The sequence below is a fragment of the Oncorhynchus gorbuscha genome, linkage group LG23, assembly GCF_021184085.1.
Source record: "Oncorhynchus gorbuscha isolate QuinsamMale2020 ecotype Even-year linkage group LG23, OgorEven_v1.0, whole genome shotgun sequence".
Classification (NCBI taxonomy): domain Eukaryota; kingdom Metazoa; phylum Chordata; class Actinopteri; order Salmoniformes; family Salmonidae; genus Oncorhynchus; species Oncorhynchus gorbuscha.
The window spans coordinates 47,486,775-47,501,326 of NC_060195.1; the positions used below are offsets into that span (position 1 = coordinate 47,486,775).

The window sequence follows — 14,552 nt, forward strand, 5'->3', positions numbered from 1 at the left end:
AAGTCATTTTTCCAACAATTGTTTACAGACAGATTATTTCACTTATAATTCACTGTATCACAATTCCAGGGGGTCAGACGTTTATAGACACTGTATATACACTGCCTTTAAACAGCTTGGAAAATTCCAGGAAATGATGTCATGGCTTTAGAAGCTTCTGATAGGCTAATTGACATCATTTGAGTCAATTGGAGGTGTACCTGTGGATGTATTTCAAGGCCTACTTTCAAACTCAGTGCCTCTTTGCTTGACATCATGGGAAAATCTAAAGAAATCAGCCAAGACCTCAGCAAAAAAATAGTAGACCTCCACAAGTCTGGTTCATCTTTGGGAGCAATGTCCAAACGCCTGAAGGTACCACGTTCATCTCTAAAAACAATAGTACGCAAGTATGAACACCATGGGACCACGCAGCAGTCATACCGCTCAGGAAGGAGACGCATTCTGTCTCCTAGAGATGAACGTACTTTGGTGCAAAAAGTGCAAATCAATCCCAGAACAACAGCAAAGGACCTTGTGAAGATGCTGGAGGAAACAGGCACAAAGGTATCTATATCCACAGTAAAACGAGCCCTATATCAACATAACGACGTCATTTCCGGTCACAACTTGCAGGCTTGTTTTCGAATTGCTGTGCGTTTTGTTGCCAACCTATTTTGCTACCTGACAACTTTACGGGTTTCACTTTTTAATTACCGTTCATATATTTATTTTTTCCTCGACTTTTCTTTCCTCGACTTTTTCACTCCGGACGCTTTATCTGGACACGATTCGTCAGGACCTCCAACAGCCGAAGCTAAGTAGTAACATTAACATGATGCCTTCTAATTGCAGCCGCTGTGCTCGCCTTACGGCGAGGATAGCTGTACTGCAAGCCCAGCTTCAGACGCAATCGTTAGGCAAGGGTAATTTCAGTGTAGGAAAGGATGAAACAGCGTCTGTGCCACCAGTAAGTACAGATAGTAGTATAAATCCCCTGGCACAGTCCCCGCAGCCGGACAACTTTCTCACGGTTTCTGGAAGGAAATGCTGTAGGAACGCTCAACCGGTGTCGCTCATTCAGCAGACAGAAACTTTCAACCGGTTTTCCCCATTAAGCAGCGGGTCGGTGTCAGAGGCCGAGTCTTCTCTGGTCTCTACTCCTCCCGTTACGGGGTCTGAGACGCCGAAGCTTCCCACCATTAGCTCTGACAAATTGAAAACTCTAGTCATTGGCGACTCCATTACCCGCAGTATTAGACTTAAAGCGAATCATCCAGCGATCATACACTGTTTACCCGGGGCAGGGCTACCGACGTTAAGGCTAATCTGAAGATGGTGCTGGCTAAAGCTAAAACTGGCGAGTGTAGAGAGTATAGAGATATTGTTATCCACGTCGGCACCAACGATGTTAGGATGAAACAGTCAGAGATCACCAAGCGCAACATAGCTTCTGCGTGCATATCAGCTAGAAAGATGTGTCATCCTCTGGCCCCCTCCCAGTTAGGGGAGTGATGAGCTCTACAGCAGTCTCACAACTCAATCGCTGGTTGAAAACTGTTTTCTGCCCCTCCCAAAAGATAGAATTTGTAGATAATTGGCCCTCTTTCTGGGACTCACCCACAAACAGGACCAAGCCTGACCTGCTGAGGAGTGACGGACTCCATCCTAGCTGGAGGGGTGCTCTCATCTTATCTGCCAACATAGACAGGGCTCTAACTCCTCTAGCTCCACAATGAAATAGGGTGCAGGCCAGGCAGCAGGCTATTAGCCAGCCTGCCAGCATAGTGGAGTCTGCCACTAGCATAGTTAGTGTAGTCAGCTCAGCTATCACCATTGAGACCGTGTCTGTGCCTCGACCTAGGTTGGGCAAAACTAAACATGGCGGTGTTCGCCTTAGCAATCTCACTAGGATAATGACCACCTCCATTCCTGTCATTACTGAAAGAGATCATGATATCTCACATCTCAAAATAGGGCTACTTAATGTTAGATCCCTTACTTCAAAGGCAATTATAGTCAATGAACTAATCACTGATCATAATCTTGATGTGATTGGCCTGACTGAAACATGGCTTAAGCCTGATGAATTTACTGTGTTAAATGAGGCCTCACCTCCTGGCTACACTAGTGACCATATCCCCCGTGCATCCCGCAAAGGCGGAGGTGTTGCTAACATTTACGATAGCAAATTTCAATTTACAAAAAAAAAATGATGTTTTCGTCTTTTGAGCTTCTAGTCATGAAATCTATGCAGCCTACTCAATCACTTTTTATAGCTACTGTTTACAGGCCTCCTGGGCCATATACAGCGTTTCTCACTGAGTTCCCTGAATTCCTATCAGACCTTGTAGTCATTGCAGATAATATTCTAATCTTTGGTGACTTTAATATTCACATAGAAAAGTCCACAGACCCACTCCAAAAGGCTTTTGGAGCCATCATCCACTCAGTGGGTTTTGTCCAACATGTCTCTGGACCCACTCACTCTCACAGTCATACGCTGGACCTAGTTTTGTCCCATGGAATAAATGTTGTGGATCTTAATGTTTTTCCTCATAATCCTGGACTATCGGACCACCATTTTATTACGTTTGCAATTGCAACAAATAATCTGCTCAGACCCCAACCAAGGAACATCAAAAGTCGTGCTATAAATTCACAGACAACACAAAGATTCCTTGATGCCCTTCCAGACTCCCTCTGCCTACCCAAGGACGCCAGAGGACAAAAATCCGTTAACCACCTAACTGAGGATCTCAATTTAACCTTGCGCAATACCCTAGATGCAGTTGCACCCCTAAAAACTAAAAAAATGTCTCATAAGAAACTAGCTCCCTGGTACACAGAAAATACCCGAGCTCTGAAGCAAGCTTCCAGAAAATTGGAACGGAAATGGCGCCACACCAAACTGGAAGTCTTCCGACTAGCTTGGAAGGACGGTACCGTGCAGTACCGTAGAGCGCTTACTGCTGCTCGATCGTCCTATTTTTCTAACTTAATTGAGGAAAATAAGAACAATCCGAAATTCCTTTTTGATACTGTGGCAAAGCTAACTAAAAAGCAGCATTCCCCAAGAGAGGATGACTTGCACTTTAGCAGTGATAAATTCATGAACTTCTTTGAGGAAAAGATTATGATTATTAGAAAGCAAATTACGGACTCCTCTTAAACCTGCGTATTCCTCCAAACCTCAGTTGTCCTGAGTCTGCACAACTCTGCCAGGACCTAGGATCAAGAAAGACGCTCAAGTGTTTTAGTACTATATCTCTTGACACAATGATGAAAATAATCATGGCCTCTAAACCTTCAAGCTGTATACTGGACCCTATTCCAACTAAACTACTGAAAGAGCTGCTTCCTGTGCTTGGCCCTCCTATGTTGAACATAATAAACGGCTCTCTATCCACTGGATGTGTACCAAACTCACTAAAAGTGGCAGTAATAAAGCCTCTCTTGAAAAAGCCAAACCTTGACCCAGAAAATATAAAAAACTATCGGCCTATATCGAATCTTCCATTCCTCTCAAAGATTTTAGAGAAGGCTGTTGCGCAGCAACTCACTGCCTTCCTGAAGACAAACAACGTATACGAAATGCTTCAGTCTGGTTTTAGACCCCATCATAGCACTGAGACGGCACTTGTGAAGGTGGTAAATGACATTTTGATGGCATCGGACCGAGGCTCTGCATCTGTCCTCGTGCTCCTAGACCTTAGTGCTGCTTTTGATACCATCGATCACCACATTCTTTTGGAGAGTTTGGAAACCCAAATTGGTCTACACGGACATGTTCTGGCCTGGTTTAGGTCTTATCTGTCGGAAAGATATCAGTTTGTCTCTGTGAATGGTTTGTCCTCTGACAAATCAACTGTACATTTCGGTGTTCCTCAAGGTTCTGTTTTAGGACCACTATTGTTTTCACTATATATTTTACCTCTTGGGGATGTTATTCGAAAACATAATGTAAACTTTCACTGCTATGCGGATGACACACAGCTGTACATTTCAATGAAACATGGTGAAGCCCCAAAATTGCCCTCGCTAGAAGCATGTGTTTCAGACATAAGGAAGTGGATGGCTGCAAACTTTCTACTATTAAACTCGGACAAAACAGAGATGCTTGTTCTAGGTCCCAAGAAACAAATAGATCTTCTGTTGAATCTGACAATTAATCTTAATGGTTGTACAGTCGTCTCAAATAAAACTGTGAAGGACCTCGGCGTTACTCTGGACCCTGAGCTCTCTTTTGAAGAACATATCAAGACAGCTTTTTTCCATCTACGTAACATTGCAAAAATCAGAAACTTTCTGTCCAAAAATGATGCAGAAAAATTAATCCATGCTTTTGTCACTTCTAGGTTAGACTACTGCAATGCTCTATTTTCCGGCTACCCGGATAAAGCACTAAATAAACTTCAGTTAGTGCTAAATACGGCTGCTAGAATCCTGACTAGAACCAAAAAATTTGATCATATTACTCCAGTGCTAGCCTCTCTACACTGGCTTCCTTTCAAAGCAAGGGCTGATTTCAAGGTTTTACTGCTAACCTACAAAGCATTACATGGGCTTGCTCCTACCTACCTCTCTGATTTGGTCCTGCCATACATACCTACACGTACGCTACGGTCACAAGACGCAGGCCTCCTAATTGTCCCTAGAATTTCTAAGCAAACAGCTGGAGGCAGGGCTTTCTCCTATAGAGCTCCATTTTTATGGAACAGTCTGCCTACCCATGTCAGAGACGCAAACTCGGTCTCAACCTTTAAGTCTTTACTGAAGACTCATCTCTTCAGTGGGTCATATGATTGAGTGTAGTCTGGCCCAGGAGTGGGAAGGTGAACGGAAAGGCTCTGGAGCAACGAACCGCCCTTGCTGTCTCTGCCTGGCCGGTTCCCCTCTTTTCACTGGGATTCTTTGCCTCTAACCCGGTTACGGGGCTGAGTCACTGGCTTGCTGGGGCTCTCTCGTGCCGTCCCTGGGGGTGCATCACCTGGGTGGGTTGATTCACTGTTGTGGTCGGCCTGTCTGGGTTCCCCCTGGGTTGTACCGTGTCGGAGATCTTTGTGGGCTATACTCGGCCTTGTCTCAGGATGGTAAGTTGGTGGTTGAAGATTTCCCTCTAGTGGTGTGGGGGCTGTGCTTTGGCAAAGTGGGTGGGGTTATATCCTTCCTGTTTGGCCCTGTCCGGGGGTGTCCTCGGATGGGGCCACAGTGTCTCCTGACCCCTCCTGTCTCAGCCTCCAGTATTTATGCTGCAGTAGTCGGGGGGCTAGGGTCAGTTTGTTTATCTGGAGTACTTCTCCTGTCCTATTCAGGTGTCCTGTGTGAATCTAAGTGTGCGTTCTCTAATTCTCTCCTTCTCTCTTTCTTTCTCTCTCTCGGAGGACCTGAGCCCTAGGACCATGCCCCAGGACTACCTGACATGATGACTCCTTGCTGTCCCCAGTCCACCTGGCCATGCTGCTGCTCCAGTTTCAACTGGCCTGGGCCCTAGGACCATGTCCCAGGACTACCTGACATGAGGACTCATTGCTGTCCCCAGTCCACCTGGCCATGCTCCTGCTCCAGTTTCAACTGTTCTGCCTTACTATTATTCAACCATGCTGGTCATTTATGAACATTTGAACATCTTGGCCACGTTATGTTATAATCTCCACCCGGCACAGCCAGAAGAGGACTGGCCACCCCACATATGCTCTCTCTAATTCTCTCTTTCTTTCTCTCTCTCGGAGGACCTGAGCCCTAGGACCGTGCCCCAGGACTACCTGACATGATGGCTCCTTGCTGTCCCCAGTCCACCTGACTGTGCTGCTGCTCCAGTTTCAACTGTTCTGCCTTATTATTATTTGACCATGCTGGTCATTTATGAACATTTGAACATCTTGGTCATGTTCTGTTATAATCTCTACCCGGCACAGCCAGAAGAGGACTGGCCACCCCACATAGCCCGGTTCCTCTCTAGGTTTCTTCCTAGGTATTGGCCTTTCTAGGGAGTTTTTCCTAGCCACCGTGCTTTAACACCTGCATTGTTTGCTGTTTGGGGTTTTAGGCTGGGTTTCTGTACAGCACTTTGAGATATCAGCTGATGTACGAAGGGCTATATAAATAAATTTTATTTGATTTGATTTGATAACCTTAAAGGCCGCTCAGCAAGGAAGAAGCCACTGCTCCAAAACAGCCATAAAAAAAGCCAGACAATGGTTTGCAAATGCACATGGGGACAAAGATCGTACTTTTTGAAGAAATGTCCTCTGGTCTGAAGAAACAAAAATATAACTGTTTGGCCATAATGACCATGGTTGTGTTTGGAGGAAAAGGGGGAGGCTTGCAAGCCGAGGAAACACCATCCCAACTGTGAAGCACGGGGGTGGAAGAATCATGTTGTGGGAGTGCTTTGCTGCATGAGGGACTGGTGCACTTCACAAAATAGATGGCATCATGAGAAGGAAAATGATGAGATGTTGCTTCAATATATCCACAAGACATCAGTCATGAAGTTAAAGTTTGTTCGCAAAATGGGTCTTCCAAATGGACAATGACCCAAGCATACTTCCAAGGTTGTGGCAAAATGGCATAATGACAACAAAGTCAAGGTATTAAAGTGGCCATCACAAAGCACTGACCTCAATCCAATAGAACATTTGTGTGCAAAGCTGAAAAGGCGTGTGCGAGCAAGGAGGCCTACAAATCTGACGCAGTTACACCAACTCTGTCAGGAGGAATGGGACAAAATTCACCCAACTTATTGTTGAAGCTTGTGGAAGGCTACCCGAAACGTGTGACCCAAGTTAAACCATTTAAAGGCAATGCTATCAAATACTAATTGAGTGTATGTAAACTTCTGACCCACTGGGAATGTGATGAAAGAAATAAAAGCTGAAATAAATAATTCTCTCTACTTATTCTGACATTTCACATTCTTAAAATAAAGTGGTGATCCTAACTGACTGAAGACGGGGGATTTTTTACTAGGATTAAATGTCAGGAATTGTGAAAAATTGAGTTTAAATGTATTTTGCCAAGGTGTATGTAAACTTCTGACTTAATATAGTATGCGGTAGTGATGCGGGGGTTTGTTGACTCATCGTCCCCTCAGTTATATCTATGCGTCGGGTGGGCAGTTTAGAGTCATTAAATATTGTGTGGATGAAGGGATGAAAGGCGGGTGGGTAGCGGGGCGGGTTTAATAAAGAGATAATACTTAATGTAAAAAATAAATGTAGAATTATTGTGCAATATATATGTACAGGCTTCATTGACTTTTTTCCCATTATTTTAGTCTGTCTGTCATTAGTGCATAAGCCTCTACTTTAGGGCCTAACTGTACGCGTGCTAAATCGCCTACATGCCGATTGCTTTTGGAAATGGGCAGAAAAGGTTAATCATGTTGATCCACAGAGGCAAAAAGGAGCTGAACTCAACAAGAGAAAAGCTGTGAAATGGAGAGTTGAAAATAAAGAAAAGGGAGGGCCAGAAAAGTCATGTTTGGGGAAGATTTGGTGAAGTGGTAAAGAAAGATATTTTACTGTCAAAAACACAGGATAGGAGCAGTGAAATGTGTTGTTTTACAGGGTCAGCCATAGTAGTAAAGAGGGACGAATGATAGCAGTGCCGGCTATGTTATGTGTGATGGTTGTGTGTGATGGAGGTGCTAAACAAATTCGACTTCAAATGGCCCTATGGCACATAAAAGGCAACTGAAGTCTTGTTTGGATGGGCTGAATGGAGACTGAAAACTGACTGTAGGTCTATAACCTCTCAAATAACCTTAATATTAACTCCTGCAAAATTAAGCATTTCCTGCATTTGAAATGATACACCAAATGTAGGCTAACTTTTTACTCAGGAACAGGAGTGGAGATATATTATTGATTTATTTCCCCATCTTAAGAGAATGTGAATTCGCAGTTAGCTAGATACCGCCTGTAGAGGTGCTATCTTTATCAGCATTATAAAAGGCCAACCTGAAATCGTATCAGAAACATGTTGGATCGTTTTCACAGCTTTCTATTTCCTTACAACTGGTCAAAATTATGTAAATCGGACATTTTGCCCAGAAAATCATTCCGGTTTTTGTTTTTCTTGCAAAAGGTTCATTTAGTCATACAATGACAAACGAGAAGCTGCATGCATCTAATTATAGACAAGTTGACTAACAAATAGCCTACCAAAAAGTCAGAAATTATAAGCAGAAACAAATCTAAAATGAGGCAAAAACAAAATCCTGCATCCCCTCTGTCAACTTTTGTTTTCTGCAGTCTCTGACTGACTACAGCGCATTTTCTATAACATTCCAGGCTATCAATCAAGTTAGAGTAGCTAGCTTGTCTAACTATTTTAGCTAGCATGACTGCTGGCAAGGTTGGTAGACATTAGAAAGTAAGCATGCAATAACTAAATAAATAAATCCAAACTAAACTGATTAAGGCTCACATTCCTTTCAATCCTTTACCCAGATTTAGCAGTGATGCAGAGAAGCATATTTAGTGTCTTTAAAAAAACAAAAAACATCACTCAGGAGCATACAGACAGCTCAAGAGGTATGCTTAGATATGCAGGAAAATATACTATTTTTTTACATAGAATTAAGCATAATGATTATGGCTCTAGATTGCAAGACAAGGCTGTTTCCGGTGTTTCCATCCTATATAGCCATCCTCACTCACTCTGCGCCCCCTCTGGTTTTTGGGGTGTAAGATGCCCCTGGTTCAGAACCCCAAGGTGGCCCAAATGGATATCTTTAGATCCCTACTCTGCTATAGCTTCAAACCCTGATTGGAGGTAACATATACATCCTTTTCAAGCTAGGCCTACATTGCAAAAGTCAGAGAAAAGTTTAGATCAATGCTTAACTTTTGATCTTACGCAGGATATTTACACAAACCCTAGAGAGACAACATCAGTCTATTCATCTATGAGGGTTCACTTGGCAGCTCACACGAACCACACAACCCTTCGTCTGTGACAGAGAGCTCAGTTGAAACCTGTACCGTCTCGTTCTTAGATGTGGTAAGAAAAAACACTCAAATCAGATGCAAGAGAAGAGCTTGTCTCAAGCAGGGTTTCTGATGATTTCATCATTGGCAGGCTGTGAAAAACCACAACACCTGTTGAGGAGATGCTCCCTTTCCTGCAGAGGATATGACTGGTAGGCAAAATAAATATGTTGGTTGAGCATTGTAGTCGATGAAGAAAAGACCTGGTGGAGGAACAGAGGAAACCCTTGACTGAGCTCTGGATTAAGCATAGACCTGACACAAAAACATATTAGTCTGCATCAGAACCAAAATAATCCTCACCCGTATGTTAAGGGAACACGCTGGAACGAACCATGCATTCTTTTTTAAATTTTCCCCTTTTTTCTCCCCAATTTCGTGGTATCCAATTGTTAGTAATTACTATCTTGTCTCATCGCTACAACTCCCGTACGGGAGCCATGCGTCCTCCGAAACACAACCCAACCAAGCCGCACTGCTTCTTAGCACAGCGCGCCTCCAACCCGGAAGCCAGCCGCACCAATGTGTGGGAGGAGTCATAGCGCGCTAACCTTGGTTAGCGCGCACTGCGCCCGGCCCGCCACAGGAGTCGCTGGTGCGCGATGAGACAAGGATATCCCTACCGGCCAAACCCTCCCTAACCCGGACGATGCTCGGCCAATTAGAACGCCAGATGCATTATTAAGGCTTAGCACTAAGGGAGGGTCTTGAACATGCAGCTAGCATTGCATGTTAAATAAGGTGGAGTCAAAGACTGGCGAAAATAAAGACGTGGGTCCAATAAGTGCCCTCTCAAAGCATGATGTGGTTAAGCCCAAAAACACGAGGCCAAATGCTGTGTTTGGGATAACGACTAAATATTAGGTCTTCTTGTTGGTTGGATGGTTGGTTGGTTCAGTCTTAGTAATGCAGATTATATGATTGCTTTCTTTTCCCAGGGCATTTTCATTTATTCCTACATACTCTCCAGAAATCAATATTATTCCCCCCCCCGTCCCTGAGAAATTGTCATCTTCATAATTTACTAAATAGAATGACTACACCCACGCACATCACTATGGGTGAACAAAGCACACAAAGGAAAGGTGCATTGAGATGAATAATGTCAAATGTATCTCAAGCAAAAGACAAAGAAAAGCTCCCACTTCTTCCCATTACAATGGAATTAAAAGGCTAATAATGTCTGCGATGTATTGATTGAGTCAAAAACTCTTTCTCATAGACCCAGTCACCCATATTGGCATTTCCAAATGCTGCAATTCCTTGCTGACCCTCATGGAAGTTGTGTCCAACTTAGGGTCATGAGCAGACAGGTCTTCACTATTTTGGGCCAGTTTCCCCAGAGTTAGCCTAGGCCTGTTAAAATGTGTTCAATAGAGATGATTCACCAGAACTCCCCCCCGCTGGCTGTATGTTCTTGTTACAGTCAAACTGAAGGCTTGGAAATGATACAATCGGCCACAAAAACATATTTTCTCATGTGTCCATTCCAATGAAAGGATATGTGAGGAAATTCTTCAGAAGCAGAAAACTACTACCGGCCACCGGAAAGTATTTGGAATGCTAACGAGTTCAGTCTGAGCAGGTGTAGAGCAATTTGTCAACCTGAGCAAGAAGAAACCAAATATTTCCTCCACACAGAACAGTGGTCTCAACAATGCAACCTAAGGGAATGTGCGAAAGCCTTGACCCGTGATAAGTAGAGATTAACTTTTATTTCCAACTTTCTCAACAGAAGTGATGAGCAAACGGGTCCTTGTCGATGACGCGTGCAGTCACAGTGGCAAACATTCATCATCAGGGAATCGTGAAGCACCACTAGTCCACTAGGGCTGTGGTGAGAGTGTGTGTGTTCACTCACTGGTCTTCGCTTAATAACATACGCTTCACCTCATTTGGGTGAAGAGTTATTCAGAGTTATTAAGTCTGCATCACACACTACCATCTGCAGTATTTGCGACAGCAAAGCCAATAAAGTGTGGTGACCCTGAAAAAGGCTTCCAAGAATAGACAGAGCTCAACATACAGGCTTGGTCTTCACCTCAACAATTACCAGTAGGCCTATGGTATTATTATTATTTATTAATTTTTAAAATGGCCCCAATTCCACCTTTTTCAAATGAATAAACTCCACACAGTCTAATTTATAAGAGAACTCCCTGTCTGCAAAGCAAAGGTCTTCCCAACACAGCCTAGTCGGCTAAAGTTAGTGAGTGAGCATAGTCAATGATTGGGTCTTCTGGACGCACTGTAGCTTTACCTGCAAAGGCATTGTTTTGTCCTGAAAATACTTTCTCTTATCACTTAAGTGGGCGGGAGATGTGAAAATTGGAATGGGACTCTGAGTGCGTGTGCACGCGAGCGAGCGAGCGCAGGGCCAGTTCCAGGTACAAGCCATATAAGTGGTCGCTCAGGGCAACCAAGAGCTAGGCTCAGTCGGGGTCTCAACGTACTATTTAGAGTAAGAATAGTAGAATACATCAGGTGAAATTTCCACATTTGGTTGTGCATAAGCGGTTATCTTGTTCTGAAAATCACTCAATTAGCTATGTCAGCTAACATTTTTTTAATTGGTAGTTAGTCGAGCCAGCTACTGTATCTAAACTTGTAGTAATCATGGCCGAATACCAACCAGGCACGCAGTGCACGTGCCCAGGAGCACTGACCTCCAGGGGGCCCCACATTCATTTTGTTAGCCATTCTCACTCCAATATCATATTAACATGGCATAAGTCATTAAAAAATGTGTAGAATTGCAGGAAACTTGCTTTAAAACTTGAATTTCTCTCTCCACCGTCAAGCGGTGGCCACTAAAATGTTTTGTCACGAGGTGGGGGGCCCAAAGGCTAGAGCCGGCCCTGTGTGTGTGTACATGTTATCAACAACAGGAAACTGGGCCTAAGTCATGCCATTCCCTATGTGCATCAAAACACAAGGGCAGCAATACACAGCGTACAATTCAGCCAGTATATCCACTGAAATATTTATTTTCCTCAACAATTCTCTCAATTACATCCCTCCCCAAACTGCCTTTTCTGGGATGTATTTCCTGTCACACAGCCAGAGGCTGGCTGGTGTACTCCTAATGAATGGGCTGTGTCTCTGGGTGATTCTGATTTGGGTTAGTTGGCCGTGTCATACCAGTTGATTGGGTGCACTGCAGTGATTTGGAAAGATGCAGCAGTCCATGATGGAACACTTGCACTGCCACCTTCTGGTATGAATGAGAACGTCTCAACACAAAGATGTGCCAATTGTGGTTTTCTTTTATTATTCAGGGTAGGCCATTTTGGGGGGGAGTTGTTGAATCAAAGTTTGAATCTTGAATCTATGAATGATCTATTAAGCCCAATTAGCTATGGTAGATGAACGTTGACATTTTGAAAGTAGCTATAGAGTCATTTGATCAACTGTCAGAATAAGGTGGTCGGGTACACATATTCTGCCTCTCTTTGAACCACATACCACTTATGTCATTAAATCTATAGCTAGACTAATACTCATAAGTACTTATATTCAAAGGTCATCAATACAGGACAGTGCTTAGACTAGATCTATAACAAGACAACAGTTGAAACAGTGTCTCATTTGGAAGAAGATTCCAAAGAAAATGCATTATTAGGACTTTTTAATGGCCAGAACTCAAATCAAGGAATCAACCTAAACTAGACATATGTGCCCAGTTAGTTCAACACACTTTATCAAAGGTTTTGAACCCAAACATATGACAACCCATGACATTTCACCCTGACACCGTCACAATCACAAAGCAGCATTTTCAAAGGTAGAAAAGATAATCCTGCACACAATATTACTTCTGCACATTTATTGCAATATTGTGAGTGTGGGAGTTTATTTTTCTACAATGAAGTTGTAAAGGGTTGTAATAACTGCACCACAAATGAGAATTAGTTATGGTGGTGTTCTACTTTCGTACCTTGATTCTGGGCATTGTAACTGTAGGAGGTCTTGCCTTGGCCACAAAGCTGTGTGTGGAGCCCCTCTCCACTAGGTGCCTTGTGTATGGCATGTACTTTCTCCCATTGGGACCAAACACAAAGTCCTCCCTGAGTGCATCAATCAACACTATCACCACTCTCTTAAAAAGGGGATCTGGGACCTTGGACAAGTTTGGGGAGCTCCCTGTAAATGTCAAAGAAAATGCCACAGTTACCAACACATTAAAGGTATTGTAGACAACACTGAGGAACAAATGGGTAAAGTAACATGTATTCTGTGCGCAAAAGAAGAACTGTATTACTTGTCATCATTCAAGCAAGTAGTTAGCTATCCAATACAGAAAATCAATCAAGTCAGCTAAGAGCCAAGAATAACAGTACCACTCTAATTTTAAGTATAGCTAGCTAGCCAGAGAGAAGAGAATGTCAACAAAACACACCTGTGAATGGTTCAGCCGGAAGATCTGACAGCTTGCTTTTCGATGAAAAAGATGATTTGACAGGGACTGGGAAAAATCCCCTAAGAAACAGGGCTACGCTTAATACTTCGAGTATGAGACAAAACGAGGCAAAAACTGACGAACGTACCCTCATTTTGCTGACAGGCTAGCTACCTAGCTAGTTGACTGCTATGACATGAAAGGATAAACGTTATCTTGACAGCAGTGTTTGATTTAATCCTCTGACTCTTGCATTACAAGGAAGTGGCTAGCTTGATGTAATGAATGGCTCTTCCACTGGCGAGCTAACTCGCACCAATTTTGCACAAAAAAAATCGATTTACAATAATAAAAGGTTCGTTTTTGTGGCATATTCATCACCACCGAAAAACATTTGTTTCTACAAGTTGAAAAGGATGCTTTCGGGAACTGGAGCTGTCAACTTGGTTCCGGGTTTGTTTAAACTAGCTACGGATAGTCGAAGCAGTCAAACAACGTAACTGGGACTTCGAGAATAATTACGATCCATCCAGAGAAATATGCTTTGGAAAGATTACTTCTATTGATATTTGTGATTTTTTTTTAACTACAAGTTTAATGTATTTAATTATTGTGATATGTTGAATGGTCAAAATAGAAAATATTTCATTTGGGCTCCCGAGTGGTGCAACGGTCTCAGGCACTGCATCTCAGTGCTAGAGGCATCACCACATACAGCCTGGAATCGAACCAGGGTGTAACACAACCGGCTATGATTGGGAGTCTCATAGGGCGGCACACAATTGGCCTGGGTTTGATCAGTGTAGGCCGTCATTGTAAATAATAATTTGTTCTTAACTGACTTGCCTAGTTAAATTAAGGTAAAAAATGAAATGTTTGGTAAGAACAGTTTGGGGAGCATGGTTTGCTGTAATGTTTTTGTAAAGCTTTGAGGTAAAATTTGCCCTACTACAGATCTAAAATCAACTCCCTTCCCCAATCATAACCTTAAAGTTAGAATCTGTATGTCATTTCTGGATATGTAATTGTACAGTATATATGCCCATTGATTATTTAAGCAATAAGGCCCTAGGGGGTGTGGTATATGGCCAATATACCACAGCTAAGGGCTATTCTTATGCACGACGCAACGCAGAGTATACCACAAACCCTCCAGGTGCCTTATTGCTATTATAAAC

General features: G+C 43.1%; 1 protein-coding gene across 1 annotated transcript in view; it reads right to left on the reverse strand.

Annotated features, from left to right (window-relative positions):
* LOC124011338 (GPI ethanolamine phosphate transferase 2-like) overlaps nt 1-13,833 on the reverse strand; it is a 134,254-nt gene extending 120,421 nt beyond the window's left edge. Inside the window, exons 1-2 of the mRNA XM_046324617.1 lie at nt 13,375-13,833; nt 12,913-13,118 (exon numbers count right to left, since the gene is read on the reverse strand). Of these exons, the coding sequence (XP_046180573.1) occupies nt 12,913-13,118; nt 13,375-13,528 (360 nt within the window). The 5' untranslated portion in view covers nt 13,529-13,833. The remainder of the gene's footprint in view (nt 1-12,912; nt 13,119-13,374) is intronic.
* Nucleotides 13,834-14,552: the final 719 nt, after the last annotated feature.